The sequence below is a fragment of the Equus quagga genome, chromosome 11 (assembly GCF_021613505.1).
Source record: "Equus quagga isolate Etosha38 chromosome 11, UCLA_HA_Equagga_1.0, whole genome shotgun sequence".
Taxonomy (NCBI): domain Eukaryota; kingdom Metazoa; phylum Chordata; class Mammalia; order Perissodactyla; family Equidae; genus Equus; species Equus quagga.
In genome coordinates, this window is record NC_060277.1 from 41,939,235 (window position 1) to 41,960,703 (window position 21,469).

General features: G+C 41.6%; 1 protein-coding gene across 1 annotated transcript in view; it reads left to right on the forward strand.

The window, feature by feature from the left end:
* RRAGD (Ras related GTP binding D) overlaps nt 1-21,469 on the forward strand; it is a 50,440-nt gene that overhangs the window by 10,300 nt on the left and 18,671 nt on the right. Inside the window, exons 2-5 of the mRNA XM_046675987.1 lie at nt 10,832-11,127; nt 17,633-17,832; nt 18,917-19,031; nt 20,508-20,650. Coding sequence (XP_046531943.1) covers nt 10,832-11,127; nt 17,633-17,832; nt 18,917-19,031; nt 20,508-20,650 — 754 coding nt within the window. The remainder of the gene's footprint in view (nt 1-10,831; nt 11,128-17,632; nt 17,833-18,916; nt 19,032-20,507; nt 20,651-21,469) is intronic.

The window sequence follows — 21,469 nt, forward strand, 5'->3', positions numbered from 1 at the left end:
GACTTGGCAGATGGTCAGGGAACTTTTATGAAAGGAGAACAAACTGCCCTCTTGTAAGTTTCACCTCACGCCAACAACTTCCTCCAAACCCCGCTGACACTTTTTTATTTATTTATTTTTTTAAAGATTTTATTTTTTTCCTTTTTCTCCCCAAAGCCCCCCGGTACATAGTTGTATATTCTTCATTGTGGGTCCTTCTAGTTGTGGCATGTGGGACGCTGCCTCAGCATGGTTTGATGAGCAGTGCCATGTCCGCGCCCAGGATTCGAACGAATGAAACACTGGGCCGCCTGCAGCGGAGCGCGTGAACATAACCACTCAGCCATGGGGCCAGCCCCCCCCGACACTTTTAAAGAGCCCTCTCTGGGTTCCATCTCTAGTCCCCAATCCTCCTGTAGTTCCTTTCTGATTTCCTTCTTCGTTTTTCTTTTTTTTTTTTTTTAAAAGTACTAGCCTTTTTATTGCCCCTTTCAAAGCAACTAACATCCTTCGTTCTCTTTCACACTTTAAGCTTTCTCAAGTTGTTCTTACCAAACTTGCGTGAGCATTTCCTGACCACTCCCAGAGTGGACTGAGACACTCTGAGAAACCCCGTCCGGTTTCAGAAGCAGAGATGCTTGGGGGAAGGGTGGGAGGGGAGGTTTTGTCAGCAGTCACCTCTATGTAAGAAACCTTTCCTGATCAACAGCAGTGACCTACAACATTTCTTTGACTATGGTCCACAATAAAAAATACATTCATATTGTGAATCAGCACTCATATATGGACAGGTAAACCTAGAAGAGTTTCACCAGCAGTATTTACTCTTATTCTGCATGATGTACTCTGACGTTTTCTAGTCTCTTCTCTTTGTTGCAGTTTTTGTTTAATGCCCTCTGATTGGTGGCCAAGGCCCTGGATGAGAACGCCACCACATACCAGCCCTGTGACCTGGGGCAGGTTCTTTCCTCCAGATTCCTCAGGTGGAAAGCAGACTCGTATCTCCTCATTGGGCAGAAATGTCACACAGTTTATTTCCATACAGACAGGCTAAATCTGATATGATGCATCTGCGTGGGTCTAAGGGTTCTCCACAGAGTCGATGGGACTCTTGCTGTTCTGGCTCATCATTTCCCAGCTGTTTACAGTTTGCGGCCCACGCTTGAATTTGGCAGGACAAGGAAATACTTCCAGCTGTATGTGTATTTTGCTTCCCAGCCACTCTATGTATGTAAACATGCATATACACTCCCTCCGCTCCTCACAGGGGTCTGCATTACCTCCTCACTCTCCTGGGAGGAGGTCCGACCCCAGGGCACCAGCATGGATGACCGTGCCACACAGAGACTTGCAGACCCTGCTGAAGATAGGTTTAAAATCTACACCGACATCCAGCAGTATAAATTGGGAAGAAAGAAAGACTTTTATAAGCACTTAAGTATTTTTGTACTTGTACATAATTTAATGTGGAATTTTGCTTTCGTTGACTGGAGGCAGTGTTGCACAGCAGAAAGAGAGTGCGTAGACTTTGGATGAGCCAGTCCTCAGTTTGAATGTCACTTGATCTTCCAGAGCCTGAATTTCTCCACCTGTGAAAGGGAGGTAATAATATCTATTCCTGAAGGAGTGTGAAAGGGATAAAGTGTATACCGTGCCTAGGGCAGTACTTGGTGTGTGGAAGGCACCTTCCCACTTGCTTGCTGTGTTTTCATTGCATGCGTATTTTCCTGTTCCGTGCAAGATGTTGTGCCCTTGCTTACATTTGGGCTCCCCTCAACGTCATCCAAATCCTGCACTGCTCTACATCTGCTTTCATAGCCTTTGTAATCCACTGGGTTCCTCCCCACAGCCCAAGGGCATTTCTCCCCTACTTTGCATTGATCTAACCTTGCTGTTTGGGAGGTGATAATGGATCAACTACAGCTCTTTAGGTTTCCATTCTTGTCTTTGAGAGTACATTTTTTTTCAAACAGCTGTATTGAGGTATAATTGACATAAAGTGCACCAATTTGATAAGTTTTGACATGTGTGTGCATCTGTGAAACCATCACTACAATCAAGATGAACGTACCCATCACCTCTCAAAGTTCCTTTGTGCCCCTTAGTGGTCCCTCCCTCCAACCCCTCCTTACTACCTCTTCCATTTCTCAGGCAACCACTGATCTGCTGTTTATCACTAGAGATTTGTTTACAGTTTTTAGAACTTTATGTAAGTGAATCATAGATTATGTCCTTTTTCAACTGGCTTCTTTCACTCAGCATCATCCTTTTGAGATTCATCCGTGTTGTGGGTATTAATGGTTTATTTCTTTGTATTGCTGAGATGCACCACAATTTGTCCATTCATCTGTTGATGGACATTTGGTTTTTCCCCAGTTTTTGACTATTACGAATAAAATTGTTATGAGCCTTTGCGTACAAGTTTTTGCATGGACATATGCTTTCATTTCTTTTGGGTAAATACCTAGCAGTGGAATGGTTGGGATGTAACATATAGATAATATAATAGATGTATGTTTAACTTCTTAAGAAACTATCAAACTGTTTTCCAGAATGGTAGTACCATTTTACATTGCCATCAGCAGTGTATGAGACTTTTGGTACCTCCACATCCTCCTCAACGTGTGTTACTGTCTGTCTTCCTCAGTGTTAGCCATCTTAGTGTGTATGCAATAGCATCTCATTGTGGTTTTGAGTTACATTTTCCTAACGATTAGTGACATGTTGAGCATCTTTTCATGTGCTTATTTACCTTCCATAAAAATCTTATCTGAAGAATTATCTGTTCAAATCTCCTGCCACCTTCCCTTTGTTAAATTGGGTTTTATTTTCTTATTAATGAGTTTTTAGAGTTCTTTACATATTCTGGATACAAATCCTTTATCAGATATATGATTTGCAAATACTTTCTCCCAATCTTTGGCTTGGTTTTTTTTATTATTTTAACAATGTCATTTGAAGAGCAGAAGTTTTTTTGTTTTGTTTTGTTCTTCCTGTACAAATCCCCCCAGTACATAGTTGTATATTTTAGTTGTGGGTCCTTCTGGCTCTGCTATGTGGGACGCTGCCTCTGAGTGGCCTGATGAGTGGTACCATGTCCGCACCCAGGATCCAAACCAGCGAAACCCTGGGCTGCTGAAGCGGAGTGCGCGAACTTAACTACTATGCCACGGGGCCGGCCCCAAGAAGATTTGTTTTAATAAAAACCAATTTATCAGTTTTGGGGGAAGGTGTCATATCTGAGAAATCTTTGCCTACCCCAAGATCACAAATATTTTCTCCTAGAAATTACACAGTTTTAGGCTTTACAATTAGGCCTATGATCTGTTTTGAGTTAATTTTTGTATATGGTGTGAGATGTAGATTGAAATTAACTTTTTGGCATATGAATGTCCAGGAGTTCTAGCGCTGTTTGGTGAAAATGACTATCCTTTCCTTAGTGAGTTACTTTTGCATCTTTGTCAAAAATCAGTTGTAGGTTTATTTCTGGACTCCCTGTTCTGTTCCAATAATCTATTTGTCTATCTTTATGCCAATACCATACCCTCTAGACTAGTTTTTTTTTTTTTTAAGGAAGATTAGCCCTGAGATAACTGCTGCCAATCCTCTTCTTCTTGCTGAGGAAGACTGGCCCTGAGCCAACATCCGTGCCCATCTTCCTCTACTTTTTTATATGTGGGACGCCTACCACAGCATGGCGTGCCAAGCCTTGCCATGTCTGCACTCGGGATCCGAACGGGCAAACCCCACCCAGGCTGCTGAAGCAGAACATGCGCACTTAACCGCTGCGCCACTTGGCTGGCCCCTCTAGACTAGATTTTAAGTTTCTTCAAGATAGGAACCATGTTTTACATATCTTTTGTCCAATCCACGTTTACCGATCAACTACTTTGAGTACATTAACCAATATATTTATTGTATTGAAAAAGCAAAATTGTTTTCTTTTTTTTTTAAGATTTTATTTTTCCTTCTTCTCTCCAAATCCCCCTGGTACATAGTTGTATATATTTTTAGTTGTGGGTCCTTCTAGTTGTGGCATGTGGGACGCCGCCTCAGCATGGCCTGATGAGTGGTGCCATGTCCGCGCCCAGGATTCGAACTGGTGAAACCCCGGGCCGCCGCAGCATAGCGCACGAACTTAACCACTCGGCCACAAGGCCGGCCTCTGAAAAAGCAAAATTCTTAAGACACTATTTAAAGAGAAAATGTGGAGTTGAAATCACAATTTAAGGAGTACTTAATATTTTGAAATGTTTGTGTTGGCATATAAAGTAAAAAAAAATCAAAGGTTTTCAGTGAGCTTGTTTATCTTTGAAATTTAACTTAAAAGTCTGAGCTTTGTAAATTAAAACATAAAACAGTATGTCAGTTGTTGTCTCTTAATTCTCCCATTTCCGTGTCCTTGACTCCCATACATTAAACATTTTTTTCATTCTTTTTTAAAACTAATTTTATATATATGTGCGTGTGTTTCCTTTTTAAAATTAAACCCCAAATCCCTTTAATGATTCCCCTAAATCCTTCCTGCCCCCATGCTTTGCCGTTTGCTATGCATCCTTCTGGACACTTTTCTAATGCATTTTTGCATATATTCATATTTTCTACTAGTTTGAGATGATTATTCTTAAATTTAAAAAAATTGATATGTAATTATGCTTTTCTAACAAGAACCATAGCATCCTTTTACATTCCTTTTGCCTACCTCTCCCTTACCAGTTTTCCATGTCTATGTTGTCTGGAATTTTAGTTTCTGATTTTTATTCAAAAATTTAAAACCAATACTTATTTAAAATGAATAGGTTTCAGGAACATGTCTTTGTTTTCTGTTGCTTATTGCATTGCTCTACATTTTGGGTGTATTTTTCTTTCAGGAGTACATCCTTGAGTAATTCTTTCAAAGAGATTAAGTGGACAGTAAACTTTCTGAGTCCTTAAATGTCTGAAAACATCTTTATTTTGCTCCTACATTTGAAAAGTAGTATGACTGGGTATATAAATCTGATTTCAAAGATATTTCCTTGAGTCCTTTGAAGATACTGTTCTATTTTCTTCTTGCATCCTGAGTTGTTAAGAAGTCTCATATCTTTCTCTTCTTTTTCCTCCCTAAAGCCCCAGTACATAGTTGTGTATAGTTGTAAGTTCTGGTTCTTCTATGTGAGCTGCCACCACAGCATGGCTACTGACAGACAAGTGGTGTGGTTCTGCGCCTGGGACCTGAACCCGGGCCACCAAAGCAGAGTGAGGTGAACTCTAACCACTAGGCAATTAAGGCTGGCTCCCTTTCTGATTTCTTTGTAGGTAACTGTTTTCCTTTTCTGATAGTTTTAAGGAGTTTGTTATTATCCTTGATATTTTGAAGTTTGACTGTGATTATTCTAGGTGTGGGCTTGTTTTTGTTTGAATTTCTCCTTTTTACTTTGTGGGCCTGTTCATTTTGAGTTTTATCATTTCTTGGTTTGGGAAAGGCTTATCTACTATTAGTTAAATATTCTTTTCCCTTATAATCTCTATTTTCTCCTTTTGGAACTTCTTTGAAAGATAATAGGACTTCTGAATCTTATTCCTGATGTCACTTTAACCTTTATTTCATATTTTCCAGTGCTCTATTCTTTTATACTGCATTCTGAGGGAATTTGACTTTCCAGGTCACTATTGCCCTTTTCATCTGTATTGATTCTGCTTTTCAATTCATATGCCCCCTCCCATTATATTTTTATTTCTGATATCTCTAAGGCCCTTTTTCATGTCTGTGCTGATTCTGAAACTGTCTGTTCTTGTTTCCTGAATGCCATATTTTCTCTTATCTCTGAGTAGTTTCGTTGTACTTAACTTGGAAGTTTACTCTGACTCCTTGATGAGCTCTCCTTCTTCATGTGTACGTTCTTCCATTTGTTGAGTCTGTAATTCTCTTCTATTTGAGGAAATGTCTGGAGGGAAGATGGTGCTGCTTCCGCCCCTTGAACTCCACACGCTGTAGTGAGAGTTAGGAAAAGTCACAGTACTTGGAGGGTGGTAGTGTGGGTGCTCCCTGTTCCTTCTGGGCATCACTGACCCCTGGGGTGCTGCCTTCCCTCTCACTCCCAGGCTCCAACAGTCACTGCTCCCACCTGGAAGATGATCTAGGGTATGTATAGGTGGGGTTGGGTAGGTGGGCAGTGGTACACAGGGCTTATCTGCTTGGCTCTTCTCATTTGATTCTCCAAATAACAACCCCGTTGGTTGTCTTCATGCCCCTTCCTGTTTGGGCTTCCACCAGTTTTACCCTCTGCAGCCGAACTCTGCTGTTTATAGGCAGATAGGCAAGGGCTACAGGGTCCCTCTTCAATCTGATCTTCATGTTTCTTAGGGATTTCTGAGCAACGTGTCAACTTTGAGTTCTCTTTTTTGTTTCAGGCTTGGCTATTCATGTTTATTTGTTCATCTACTTATTTAAAGATTGGCACCTGAGCTAACATCTGTTGCCAACTTTTTTTTTTTTTCCTTCTTCTCTCCAAAGCCACCCAGTACATAGTTGTATGTTCTAGTTGAAGGTCCTTCTAGTTCTAGTATGTGGGATGTGCCTCAGCCTGGCTTGATGAGCAGTGCTAGGTCAATGCCCAGGCTCCAAACTGGTGAAACTCTGGGCTGCCAAAGCGGAGAGCATGAACTTAACCACTCGGCTGTGGGGCCAGCCTCAAGACTCTGACATGTTATCAGTCTGATATATATATATATATAATTTTTTTTGGTAAGGAAGATTGGCCCTGAGCTAACATCTGTTGCCAATCTTCCTCTTTTTGCTGAGGAAAGTTGTTGCTAACATCCGTGTGACTCTTCCCCTATTTTGTATGTGGGACACCTCTGCAGCATGGCTTGATGAGTGCTGTGTAGGTCTGCACCCAGGATTTGAACCTGTGAACCTGGGGCCGCCGAAGCGGAGCATGTGAACTTAACCACTATGCCACTGGGGCAGCCCAGTCCTATATTTTTGAAGCTGAAAGTCCTGTTATCTTTTTCAGTTCATGCCCTGCTTTTGCTAAGATTGCCTTTTGATGGCAATACTGCAAGTGAATAGCATATAATCACTGATGAAGAAAAAGAAAGCTGGTGACCTTTTGGACAGTTTACTTCCACATCACTGCTTCTAGAGTATGTCATCAGCAATTTGTTGAATTGGGTTAAGTTGAACTGGAAAAGTGTGTGTGGATAGTATGGGGTGAGATGTTGCTTATAGTAGTGTCTGTGCACGAAAGGACCTGCTTACTTTTTTTTAAATTCAATTATTATTCTACCTGAAATTTGTGTGTTTATCTACACTTATTGCAGATTCAAACATCAAAATATTATATATAATAAATGAAATGTACTGAAATATTATCAGGTATTACTGTGTTTTGGAAAAAGTTGTTAGTTACAATAGGGAAATAAAGAGTTACTTTACAGTCTGTATTAGATTAGACTTCGACTGGCATCAGGGACTGAGAAGAACATAGAAGTGTAGTTCAGAAGGAAGCAAAAAAGAAATTTAGAGGGGCTGACCCTGTGTCCTAATGGTTAAGTTCATGTGCTCCGCTTTGGCAGCCCAGGTTTGGATCCCAGGTGTGGACCCATACCACTTGTCAGTAGCCATGCTGTGGCAGCAACCCACATAGAAAATAGAGGAAGATTGGCACAGGTCTTAGCTCAGGGTGAATCTTCCTCAGCAAAAAATAAAGAAATATAGAAAAATAAGTTAGCGTACATATATCTCTATATTTGCCTATAGTCTGCCTTTTTTCTTTTTTTTCTTTTAAAGATTTTATTTTTCCTTTTTTTCCCCAAAGTCTCCCAGTACATTGTTGTGCATTTTTAGTTGTGGGTCCTTCTAGTTGTGGCATGTGGGATGCCACCTCAGCATGGCCTGATGAGTGGTGCCATGTCTGTGCCCAGGATTCAAACTGATGAAACCCTGGGCCACTGAAGTGGAGCATGCAAACTTAACCACTCGGCCATGGGGCCGGCCTGCCTTTTTTCTTAAAATGTTGATTTCTTTTCTTGATCTTTCTCTAAGTTTCATACTGGGTCTTTTATTTTTATTTATTTATTTATTTGGTCAGTCATTAAGCTTTTTATTTTTAAAAATTGAGGTATATTTCACATACCATGATATTTTCCCTTTTAAGTATACAAATCGGTGGTTTTAGTATATTCACAAGGATGTGTAATCATCACCACTGTTTAATTCCCGAACATTTTCACCACTCCAAAGAAGCCATGTGCCCATTAACAGTCACTCCCCATTTTCCCTTCCCTCTAGCCCCTGGCAACCACAAAGTACCTTTTGTCTCTATGGATTTGTCTATTCTGGACATTTCATATAAATGGAATCAAACAATATCTGACCTTTTGAGTCTAGCTTCTTTCACTTCCAGTGTTCATCCATGCTGTGGTGTGAATCAATACTTCATTCTTTTTTTTAAAGCTGAGTAATATTCCATTGTATGGGTATATCACATTTTGTTAATCTGTTCATCAGTTGATGACCATTGGATTTTTTCTACTTTTTGGCTATTATGAATAATGCTCCTGTGAACATTCGTGTACAAGTTTGCTTGGACATATGTTTTCCTTTCTTTGAATATATTCCTAGGAGCGGAATTGCTGGGTCACATGGTGACTCAATGTTTAACCTTTTGAGGAACTGCCAAACTTTTTTTCAAAGCACACCCTTTTACATTCTAGCAGTGTATAAGGGTTCCAATTTCTCCACATCCTCACCAACATTTATTATTGTCTTTTTAATTATAGCCATCCTAGTAGTGGGTGGAAGTGACATCTCGTTGTGGTTTTGTTTAGTACCTCTCTGATAGGTAATGATGTGGAGCATCTTTCCATGTGCTTATTTGCCGTTTGTGTATCTTCTTTGGAGAAATGTGTGATCCTTTGCCCATTTTTTAAATTGGTTTTTCTTTTTACTGTTGAATTGTAAACATTGTGTATATATTCTGGTTATTAGACCTTTATCACATATATGATTTGCAAATGTTTTTTTCCCATTCTGTGACTTGTTTTCACTTTCTTGATAGTGTCCTTTGAAACAGTAAAATTTTTCATTTTGATGAGGTTCAGTTTATTTTTTTCTGTGGTTCCTTGTGCTTTTGGCGTCATAGCTAAGAAACCATCGTCTAATCTGAGACCATCAAGATTTACGCCTATGTTTCCTTCTAAGAGTTTTAGCTCTTAAATTTAGATGTTTCATCCGTTTTGAGTTAATTTTTGTATTTGCTGTACGATAAGGGTCCAACTGCATTCTTTCGCTTGTGGATATCCAGTTTGTCCCAGCATCATTTGCTGAATGAGTCCTATATGTAATAGTCATCTTAGGTCCGTAATCCCATTTAACTATCATAACAGCCCTATGAGATTTTTATTGTCACTATCAAACTTCATTTTATGGATTTTGAAACAGTCTCAAAAGCTAAGTATCCTGTCCAAGGTCTCAGAGCTCAAACCTTGGATCTTGTTGACTTCAGAGCCCTGACACTTAAGCACTAGGTGACACTTCCTTTGCTTCTGTGAAATGTACACGCTCTTGGTCACGGAGGAACACTGCTCGGAAATTAAGTGGTTGTCTAGGACTGAAGAACATTTTGGAACTAACGCTCTATACTTCAAGAACAAAGACAAGAGAGAGCCCTACAGAGTTTTAAGCTTTTACACCAATTCCCACTTATATCAAGTAATGCCCAATCCCTTTAGGACCCTTGGCAAAGGATTTTAGGATCGAATTTTTGTTACCAGGGACTAGAGTAATGCTGGCCTTTAGAACTCTATGATGATGACAGTATTCTGTGTCTGCACTGTCCAGTGCATTAGCCACTTGCCAGATGGGGCTCTTAAACCCATGCAATGTGGCTAATGCAACTAAGGAACTGAGTTTTTTTTATGGTGGTAAAACATACATAACATGCAATTTATCATTATAACCATTTTTACGTGTACAGTTCAGTGACATTAAGTGCATTCACATTCATATTGTACAACCATCACCACCATCCACTTCTAGAACTTTACCTTCCCCAGCTGAAATCCCATACCCATTAAACACTAACTTCCCATTCCCGCGGCCCCTGGAAACCACTATTCTACTCTCCGTGTCTATGAATTGGACTACTCTAGGAACCTCACTAACTCCCCGTCCTCCTCAGCCCCTGAAAACCACCGTCCCACCCTCTGTGTCTGTAAATTTGACTCCTCTAGGAACCTGATATAAGGTGAAATGAATTTTTAATTTTAATAAAGTTTAATTTAGACAGTCACATGAGGCTAGTGGCTACCTTACTGGACAGTGCAGGCCTGGAGCCAGGGTGGGCCTTGGGGAGGTGCGCCTCTCACAAGGTGTACACCTGCTTTCTGGCCACTCTGGTCTGAGGGATCTAGTGTCTGCCCATTTTCCAGGCCTTTGTGCATGTGAGGCACCAGCCAGGAGAGGTAACTCAAGTAAACACGCCTCTCTTTAGGGCATGGAGACACTGAGGATCTAGGCAAAGAAAGATGTTGCTCTGGAACGCTAAGACTGGAGTCTTTCCCCCGACTCTGCTCCAGGAAGTCTGTGCTCTTCACCCTCCAGATGCCCCTGCTCGCGAGGTGGGCTCCAACAGGTTTTCTGGCCCCCGGGGATGGTGTGAGAGGTGGTGAGACAGCATTGTTCAGTGTTTCGCACTTACTATAAGCCAGCCCCTCGGTGAGTGGGGTGATGTCGTTAGCACTGTCCGTATTTGGAAAAGTAGCACAGGCTGTGAATCATAAATCTCGTCTGAGGTGGAAGTGAAACTCCTCTGATTAACCGCCGTGACGGCATCTCACCCTCATTCTCGTTTTGTGGTTTCTCCAGTGCTGGACTTCAGCGATCCCTTCAGCACCGAGGTGAAGCCCAGGATCCTGCTCATGGGCCTGAGGAGAAGCGGCAAGTCGTCCATTCAGAAAGTCGTCTTTCACAAGATGTCCCCCAACGAAACCCTGTTCCTGGAGAGCACGAACAAGATCTGCCGGGAAGACGTCTCCAACAGCTCCTTTGTTAATTTTCAGATTTGGGACTTCCCAGGACAGATTGACTTTTTTGACCCCACGTTTGACTATGAGATGATCTTCCGGGGAACAGGAGCACTGATATTTGTCATTGACTCCCAGGTAAAGCACAGTCTCGGGGTGCGACGGACCTGTGGTGCCCGTGTCAGCAGCCCCTCCTCCCCCGTGTTCAAGCAAGTTCCTTTGTGATGCTTTTGGTTCGGTTTTTAGAAGCGAGAATAGGCCTTTCTACCAAACAAGCGTTTCTCAGTTGGGGCTCCAGGCCTTGCGATGGAGAGAAGGCTCCCGGCAGCCTTGACAACAGCGACATTAGGGAGCTGTGTGCGTCTCAGCAAACGGTAGGCCTAGGAAACCTCACACTTGGCGGGAACCACCAGACAGGCCAAGGACAGCAATATGTGTCCGCCTTCTGGTACTCCTGGCAGACATCTGTAAAGGATCACAGGTTCTCTGCAGCAAAAAGATGTATATAAATTTGCATTTTATTTATTTATTTATTTGTTTATTTGTTTATTTTTCCTTCTTTGCCCCAAAGGCCCCCAGTACATAGTTGTATATTTTAGCTGTGGGTCCTTCTAGTTGTGGCGTGTGGGATGCTGCCTCAGCGTGGCTCCATGAGCCGTGCCAGGTCAGCATCCAGGATCTGAACTGGTGAAACTCTGAAGCGGAGCGTAATATCCCAACCACGCGGCCACAGGGCCGGCCCCTACACTTTAAAATGTTTACTATTTCCTATGAAGATAAAGTTCTAAGTGTGAACATTTTTCTTATGAACCAAATAATTGTAATTATTACTAGTACGTAGTTGATTGGCAGCATAACTATAATATATGTTATAGGTAATTAAACATAAAAAATAAAATTTGAGATAAATATATCTCTTAAGAAGATGGTTATTTTCTGCTTAATTCATGGATCTGTGCTTGAATAAGACAGGATTTGACATCAGTTCTATTTTTGTCTTTTGTTTATAGAGGTGTAAGCACTGAGAAACCTTGTTCACATAAAAAGTAGGTAGATATGGGGTTAGTTTTTTTATAGCGTTCACTCAATTATTTAAACTTGTCCTAAGTTATAGTTCCTAAAGTACTCAATTTTCTATCACAAAAAATTACTTTTATTCCTTTATCAATAGACATCCGGATTATGTCCTCTTCTTGCTGAAAGCAGAGAACTGGGGACCCCTTGACCGGTGATTACTACCCAGGCATTAGAGTCATTCACTTTATCAGGATTCAGAACCAGTCATCTGAACTGTCTCTTTGGCACCTGGTTTTGTGTGCCCAGGGCCTTTCTCCTGTGAAGGGGGAGCAGAACTGGTGGTTAGAGGAGCGGGGGAGGGAAGCAGTGGGCCACAGGTGCATCTCAGACAGGTCAGTGTTAGGACAGAGTTCAGGCAGTAGGACTGGGCCACTGATGCTTTCTGCTCCCCTGTCCAGGTCTCAATGTTTCCCTGAAACTGTGGCCCTATAATCCGGTGACTGGGCTCTCCTGGCCCTTCCAGGAGCCCCAGTGATGTTAGGGAGGAAGGGCTATGAAGACTGTTAAAATAATGGTTCTGAGCCCACGCTTGGAAAATCATTCTCTGAGAAGACTGCTCATGCCTGAGAACATCATAAATTCATTCACAGAGCTAGGTGCCTGTTTGATACAATAATGAAATTTTCAACTAAGCCTTTTAGTTCCAAACGACTGCACCGGCTACTTCTGGTGTAGCTGTGGGAGTGTGACCATGTGGTTAGGAGGGTTTCCTCTTTCTTTTTTGGTGGAGTGTGGAGGGGAAGACTTGAAATTCCAGTGCCTGGTCCACAGACAGCAGCATCTCTCCTCACATGGGCCCTTCCAGAAATGCGTGCTTGTTGACATCTGTGTCAGGTTCAGGGCCTGCTGTCAGTCGCTGCTCTCCTGGCTGTCCCACTTGTACTGACCTGTTTTCTGGCCCATCTGTGGCCTTGGCAGTACCCCCTGCCTTCCTGCCTCAGATCTGCCAGCACCATAAATTAGGGAGCTTGGAGCCCAGGAGGAGCAGTTGGGCTGTGTGCACGCTGCTGCAGGGGAGGCGAGCCTCCAGGGATGTCATGCTTGTCTGTGTCTTCCGAACTCCACTTTCTCCCTAAGTCCCACGGCTACTGTTTCTGTAGTTGAAGTGGGTACAGCAGTCGTAGCCCGACCCATGGGTAAGTGGCTTCCAACCGGATGACTCATCACTTCAAGACCCTGGCTTAGAAGGTCCTTCCTTCAAGACCATGCTGTGCTACATGGCAGTTTGCATTTATGGAATTCAAATTCCCAGTGCACCTCCACCTCAGGTGTTTGTAAGATTGTTATAAAGTGTCTAAAATAAGCACACTTGCCTCTTTTTACATTGTGATCGTAATTTGGTCTTTTTTTTTCTTAAAGATTTTATTTTTCCTTCTTTTGCCAGAGCCCCCCAGTACATAGTTGTGTATTTTTAGTTGTGGGTCCTTCTAGTTGTGGCATGTGGGATGCCCCCTTAGCATGGCTTGATGAGTGGTGCTAGGTCCATGCCCAGGATCCAAACTAGCGAAACCTTGGGCCGGCGAAACCCTGGGCAGCTGAAGCAGAGCTCGAAAACTTAACCACTCCGCCACAGGGCCGGCCCCTGTAATTTGGTTTTAATTTTACCTGAACATAAAAAGTGAACCTTCAATTTGGATTGATAAATGTGCTTTTTGTTTTATTTTGTTTCTTTGTTCGTTGAGTTGCTTTTAACTATGGGGCAGAGAAAGGTATCAGAATATTAGAGAAATTCGTCTTTTCAAGTTATATCTTTTTTTGTGTGTGTGTGTGTGTTTTTTTTTTTAATTGAGTTAATGATAGGTTACAATCTTGTGAAATTTCAGTTGTACATTAATGTTTGTCATTCGTGTTGTGGGTGCGCCACTTCACCCTTTGTGCCCACCCCCGACGGCACCTTTCCCCTGGTAGCCACTAATCTGTTCTCTTTGTCCACATTTCAAGTTAAATCTTTTACAAAGGTAGGAAAAACATTGTTGAGAGCTGTCATTTACTAAAAATGAGGAGTGATTAAATACAGTTTCAGAGTCTGTCTGATATGCTTTTCTGTTGGAAGCAGACTGTAAAAATCATCTTTGTGGGAATCTTTACATGATGTGATTACAAGCTCTGAAGCGAAAACCAAACTTTAGGGGCCAGCCCGGTGGCGTAGGAGTTAAGTTGATGTGCTCCAGTTCAGCAGCCCGGGGTTTGCAGGTTCAGATTCAGGGTGCAGACCTGCACACTGCTCATCAAGCCATGCTGTGGCGGTGTCCCACATACAAAATAGAGGATTGGCACAGATAGTAGCTCAGGGACCATCTTTCTCAAGAAAAAAAAAGAGAGAGGAAGATTGGCAACAAATGTTAGCTCAGGGCCAGTCTTCCTCACCAAAAAAACCAAAAAAACTGAAAAACAAACTTTAGAGAAGTGTTTCAGCAGTGTCATTGCCTTTATTTCTAAGCAGTGCTCTGCTGGTCTGACACCTAATATTTTTATTTTTTGCTTGTGAATTCCTTACAATCACAGGATTGCCAGATAAATATATCACCAAGGAGAAAATGTGTCCTCACAGAATGTTGTAAAATAGAATAGAATGAAAGCATGAAGAGTGATTTCCCGTGAGCTAAACGAGGGCTACCACCTGCCCACCCCCCGCAGAGCCCACAGAATGGACCACATCCCCAGGGCCGCCCTCAGCCCCCGAAGCCATTTCACATGTGCCTGGGGATCCAAAATAGAGTGTCTGTCGGCTTGACCCACATTGGTGATTGTGACCTGCCTGTAATTCCTGGATCTAATTTTGGAATAGGAACTAGGCAGTGTATTTTTCCTTTATTTTTATTTGTTGTAGAAGATAATAGCAAACACAGTAGAAAAAAATCATTCACAACCCCTCTGCTCTAATAAACCAAGTATTTTCTTCTTTTTGATGTCATTGTTGGTCCTTGTAGCTATATACCACTTCATCAGTTTGTTGGTATCAGACCATTTGATATGCCTGGCAGGGTGGTCAGCGTAGCAATTTCTAGTCTTTGGAAATTGTGAGGCTCTTGATGTTGGCTGGTTTTGCTCACAGACATGTCCCCTTAACTCTCCTCTTCAGTTAAAGACATAAGCAATAACACTTTTTTTTAAGGTGTAACTTACATACAGTAAAATGCACTCATTCTAAGTGCACAATTCAGTGAGTTTGACAAATGTGCACACCTTGTAACCACCTCACAATCAAGGTAGAGACTATTTCCACCCCCCTAGAGGGTTCCTCTGTCCTTTCTCAGATGGCCCCACACTCCAGCCCCAGACAACTGCTGATGTGCTTTCTGTCGCTGCAGATGAGTTGGCCTTTTCTAGAATTTCATATATGTGGAACTGTACAGTAATAACTTTAGTTTTTATGTGATACATTTTAAGGTATTAGAAAAGTGCTGCAAATCATTAATCTGGAATTTTTCCAGAATGCTAGCCCAGTGTCCAATATTTGTCTTTCATGTTAAAGTCTTTAGAGTGTGAAGGATGAGAAAGATTCCATTTGCCATTTTTCTCTCTTCATAGTTTCCTATTAGTTTCTTTTTTTTAAAGATTTTTATTTTTCCTTCTTCTCACCAAAGCCCCCCAGTACATAGTTGTATATATTTTTAGTTGTGGGTCCTTCTAGTTGTGGCACGTGGGACGCCACCTCAGCATGGCTTGATGAGTGGCGTTAGGTCCTTGCCCAGGATCCAAAACGGTGAAACCCTGGGCCACCGCAGCAGAGCATGCAAACTTAACCACTGGGCCACAGGGCCAGCCCCTCCTATTAGTTTCTTGAATATTTTGATTTATCTAAAGACCAGGGATACATTTTTGTTAATTTAGTTTGGGGAATAGACGAATGCCGAAAACATCCCCTGTTTTATTGGCTTTCTGTATTTATCCAGGTTTGGAGTCAGAATGGGGGTGAAATGTCCTTTAAATTCTGTCCTGCAGATCTCTTCCCCGTTTTTCCTATAAAAACAAGACCCGTTCACATCTTGTAAATTAGCAATAATTAAGAGACCCGACAACACTGAGTGTTGGTGAGGGTCTGCAGCATCGGATGCTCTCACACATGCAGTCAAGTTCAAGGTGCTTGTTCCTGTGACCTGACAAGTCCACCTTCTGGGTAAGCCCTAAAAACTCGCAAACAGACAAAAGATGTGTACACGAGGCTGTCCACCTTATCAGATAGTTAGTGTCTGAACTAGCACATGACTGGAAACATTCTGAATGTCCATCAGCAGGCAAATGCATGGTAAATTATAGACCATCCATACAATGAAATTTTATAGAGCCATTGAGAGGAGTTATGCACTAGAGTTATGTGCCTCAGTGTAGGTGAATCTCACTAACATAATGTTGACTGAAAAAGGCAAACTGTAATATACATGTGCCTGGATATTTCTGTAAATTCCAAACCAATGTAAATGAATTCTGTATGTTGTTTAGGGAGACATATGTATGGAGTAATGTGTAAGGAAATGAGTGAGAATAAACACTAAACTTGGGATACTGGTTGCCTCTGGAGGGTGGGGGTAGAGACAGGGGTGGGCTGGGAGGATGGGGAGAAACACACAGGGCTTCAGTGTCTAATGTTTGATTCCTTAAACAGAAAGAGTGCACACGGGTGTTCATTATGTTGTTATATGAATATCATCTGTAGGAAGGAGAAAAAAATAGCATTATGTTATTTGGGGCAATTACTCTAGACCAGGGGTCAGGAAACCTTTTCTGTAAGGGCCAGATGGTAAATATTTTAGACTTTGCAGGCTGTACTGTCTCTGAGGAGTTTCCCCAGAGGAAAACCGCTCAGCTCTGCCACGGTACCACATAAGCAGCCATAGACAGTGTGCAAACCAATGAGTGTGGCTGCGTTTCCTTAAAACTTTACTTACAAACAACAGGGAGTGGGCTCAATTTGGCCCAAGGGCCAGGGTTTGTTGACCTCTGCTCTAGACCAGTGGTTCTTAAAATTTTTCCTCCTGGCTCCTTCCCCATCTTCCCAGTGACCCAGGTCATGTTTTCATCTCTAATTGTTCATCACAGTTCACCAAGAGACTCGAAATCTGGGAGGACTAGTATCCCAGGGAAGGTCCTAAGTGGCAGGGGGTCATTTTCAATCCGTAAAACTGCAGCTCTGATCTTTAGACGGTCTTCAAGCTAAATCAGAACTGCCTACAGCTGCATTTTCCTGACCTTTCTTTTTCTCTCTTTGTTAACAAAACTTAAGTTTTTAATCTTGAATTCTATGAAACTGGCTTTTATTTGGGCTTTTGCAAAATATTTTTGGAGGTTGCCCCCACATGGTTTTCATATTGAGTGTATGTGGAAGGAAGAAAATGATAACTGTGAGGTGAGGTGATGTTTTGGTTCGTTAGCTTGATTGGGGGATCATTTCACAACGTGTACGTGGATGAAAACATTACCTTGCACACCTTAAATATCTGCAGTGTTTTTTGTCAGTCATACTTCAGTAAAGCTTGGAAACAAGAAGCATGTGTGTGGAAGGCAGCATGGAAGGGTTCAGGAAACAAAGCAGCCTCTGCTGACAGGAGCGTGCCTTTGTTCCTAGGACGATTACATGGAGGCCTTGGCCAGGCTCCACCTCACAGTGACCCGGGCCTACAAGGTGAACACTGACATCAACTTCGAGGTGTTTATTCATAAAGTGGACGGTCTGTCAGATGACCACAAAATTGAAACCCAAAGAGATATTCACCAGAGGGCAAATGATGACCTTGCAGATGCTGGATTAGAAAAAATTCACCTCAGGTGAGAACAGAAACCCTTCAGGGCTCACAGTACTAGAGGGGAAAAAAGGAGGTTCGGGGTCCAAAGTCACCATGAGTGGTTTGGCATGGGCTGTAATTTACCTTTGTTTTGTGCTGTAGACAATGGATAGTATTTGGAAAGAGCAAGCTTTGCGTGTTGTAATTCTAACATTTGGGAAAGGCAGTGGGGTTTAAAAAGAATTTTTTTTAACAAATGGTCAAAGCTAAGGTTCTTCCCCCATATGAAAAACCGTAACATAAAACCCATGAACCTAATCCAGGAAGTTAGTCAATGCTGCAGTTTATAGTTCTTGTTAAATATGATAGTATCTATAATCGTAAGTAAAGGAGTACTCTGGAAATAATCCAAATAGAAATAAATACAGGAGAAGTCCACTGCTCTGTAAGTTTTTTGTGGGGTATATGCATCATTCATTTTGCAAATTAGAAAATAAAAAAATTAGACGCTTCCGTATCAGTAATATGTCTGTCACTCTGAAGGCACGTGTAAAGATGATCTGGTGTGGACTCTTTTGCAGAATGTAAGGCAGCTGATATGGGCACATTTTGCTGCATTTTTTTTTTTTTTTTTGAGGAAGATCAGCCCTGAGCTAACATCTGCTGCTAATCCTCCTCTTTTTGCTGAGGAAAACTGGCCCTGAGCTAACATCCCTGCCCATCTTCCTCTACTTTGTGGGATGCCTGCCACAGCATGGCTTGCCAAGCAGTGCCATATGCGCACCCAGGATCCGAACCGGCGAACCCCCGGCTGCTGAAGCAGAACATGCGCACTTAACCGCTGCACCACCCGACAGGCCCCCCTTTGGCTGCGTTTTTAAATTTTCCAGTCCAGCTAGTCAGCAAAGAATGGGCACAGTTCTTGCTTTTTGGAAGTTGGGCAGGAATGGCTTGTTAAGACATGCTCATTTTGTACCGAGGTGGTTTTGAATTCTGAAGGAGGCTAGAATGTGTGTGTGAGAACTGGCGTAGCTGCAGAAGGCAGGGTACTGGTGTTAGGATGTAGCCTAAGCGACCTCTTCCTCAGTTAAAGGGAAAACATGCTGACATATTGTTTCCTCTTTCAGCTTTTATCTGACAAGCATATATGATCATTCAATATTTGAAGCTTTTAGTAAAGTGGTTCAGAAACTGATTCCGCAACTCCCCACTCTGGAGAATTTGCTAAACATCTTTATCTCAGTAAGTAAATAACACCGTCCTGTTAGAGTCACTGCAGACTTTAAGAATGACGTTGATCTTGTTTCTGCTTGCTCTTACAGCATTTCAAGGTCACTGAAGTATTACTTTTGAAGATTGCTCCTACATATTGTTTTAGGTCCTTTAAAATTTAACTCCTTAATGGATTTCTGTATTTCACTGGTATAATTGGAGGGTTTATTCAAGTTGTAGGCAATTGTGGGGACCTGGATTTGGCCACCCCAAGATATGTCTCTTTGGCATGAGGACTATTTGAGGCTGGTTTCTTTGCAGACAGGAAAGCAACTAAAAAGTAGAACTAAATCTCTATCTGTAAAGATATCCCCCTGTCTGTACCAGGAAGAAGAAAGGAGATGACCTTGTCTCTAGAAACTCTTAATCAATGGGGAAGGCAAGGACTGAAATCTGCATTTGTTTATTGTGCTTGTCTGGTAACCTCCTGTAACTGATTTCCCTCCCCCTCCCAACCTTGGCATTTCTGTAGGGATTAAGCATCTTTCCTTATGCTAGGAACTAATTGCTGCACTCACCTGTGACCACCCAGCTCAAGACAATAGACTTGCCTCCTGCTACGCCCTCTGCCCTCCAAGATAGCAGACCACTATCTGCTGTGTCCATCAAGCGCCATGCCCACAGGGCAATCTTGTGACTATTGTGGGAGGGACATTTCAATCATATGTGAAATATCCTGTTTGGGGGTATATAACCACTCTGTGCACCCCACTTCTTCAGTGTCCTTTCTTCCTTTGCAAAGAAAGGCCCCAGGCCATGGTCCTCATAAAGCTTTGTTTAATTTTCTCTTGCTATTCTGTCTCATGTGAATTTAATTAGTTCTCTGGCCAGACGAACCCACTTTGGATAGAGGAAATGTCTTCCTCCCCATCACAATCATTCAATGTTAATAGAGTCCTACCAGAGGTAGGGAGCATAAAAGTTGGTTTTAGCTATGAGATATATACTGTTGAATATTTTTTTATGTGTTTATCCCTATGAATGATGTGCTGACAGAATGACTCCTAAAACGCGCCAGCTCTAGGCAGGCTCCACAAAGTAGAATTGGGGCAGACCTTGACGGTTTTATTCACATTTATCCTCACTGCACAATTTTGAGTTTGTTTAGATTTTTAAAATTTAGTTTTAATTTAAAATCAGTGAAATTAGTGTTTTTACTTGACCTTTTTCCTAATATTTCGAAGAGTCAGGAAACACTGCCCAATTTGTTTACCTAAAGTAAATAATTTATGATAATTGATTCTACTTTTCATTTCTCATGCAAGTCCGTTATAAAGAAGTTTCTGACAATGAGGCTTAAATCGTAATAAAATGGAACATCCTAAATTTTTATTAACTTAATTCTTGCTTGTTCATATTTTCCATTGATGATAGTGTATAATTTTATGTAAGCATGACATGGTCTGAAATCAGCTGTCACTTTAAGGCAGCATCTTTTTGTTTCAGAATTCTGGAATTGAAAAGGCGTTTCTATTTGATGTGGTCAGTAAAATTTACATTGCGACTGATAGTACCCCAGTGGATATGCAGACCTATGAACTCTGCTGTGATATGATCGATGTGGTCATCGACATCTCTTGCATCTATGGGTAAGTGAAACTTTTGAAAGGCTACAATTGAGCCATACTTCTCTTTCATAACCTTTAAGACATTTTGCGTTTACTTATTGATTTTAATACTTTTGTTTTAAATGACTGAGATCTATAGATAAATATACCATTTAGCATGCAATAATGATAACAAAAAATATTGAGTAAATGCCTGGCATTATGCTAATAATTTCATTGCATACATTATATCATTTAATTCTCCGCACTATTTATTGAGGTGGGAATTACCAATCCCATTTTACAGATGGGGAAGCTGAGGTTGACTGGTTAAGCTTGAAACCCGGCTCAGACTGTCAATAAAACATGGAACTAGAATTTGAACTCAAGTCTAACTGGTTCCTGGTTCCTCTACTGAAAAATCTGTCATCATAACATCATAGACACTTGGGAGAGACTAACAGGATCCTTGAATTCTACATAAATATCTCATGTTAACAACAGTTCTATTATCTTCTTCATTACAGGAAATAACTGCTAGGTTGTTGGGTTTTTTTTTTTTAATATACTTCTGATTGTCTTCTATTGTGGCCAGCAGAGAATTAAAAAACTAAGCGAACGTTACCTATTTATTACTTTGGTCTTACATTCTTAGAAAACAGAACTTCCTGTACCCTTAAAATAATATAAAGTAAACAAGGAGTGGGGAAAATCGATTGTCATCAGACTTAGAAACAACCCCACATAATTATAAATTTGCTGAATGGGTGCTGTACAGAGTGAATGGGTGTGAACTAGTTTGTCTGTCTTCTTCAGACCTCAGGTTGTTGCTGTCTGTCTGTACGGGATCTTACTTCCTCA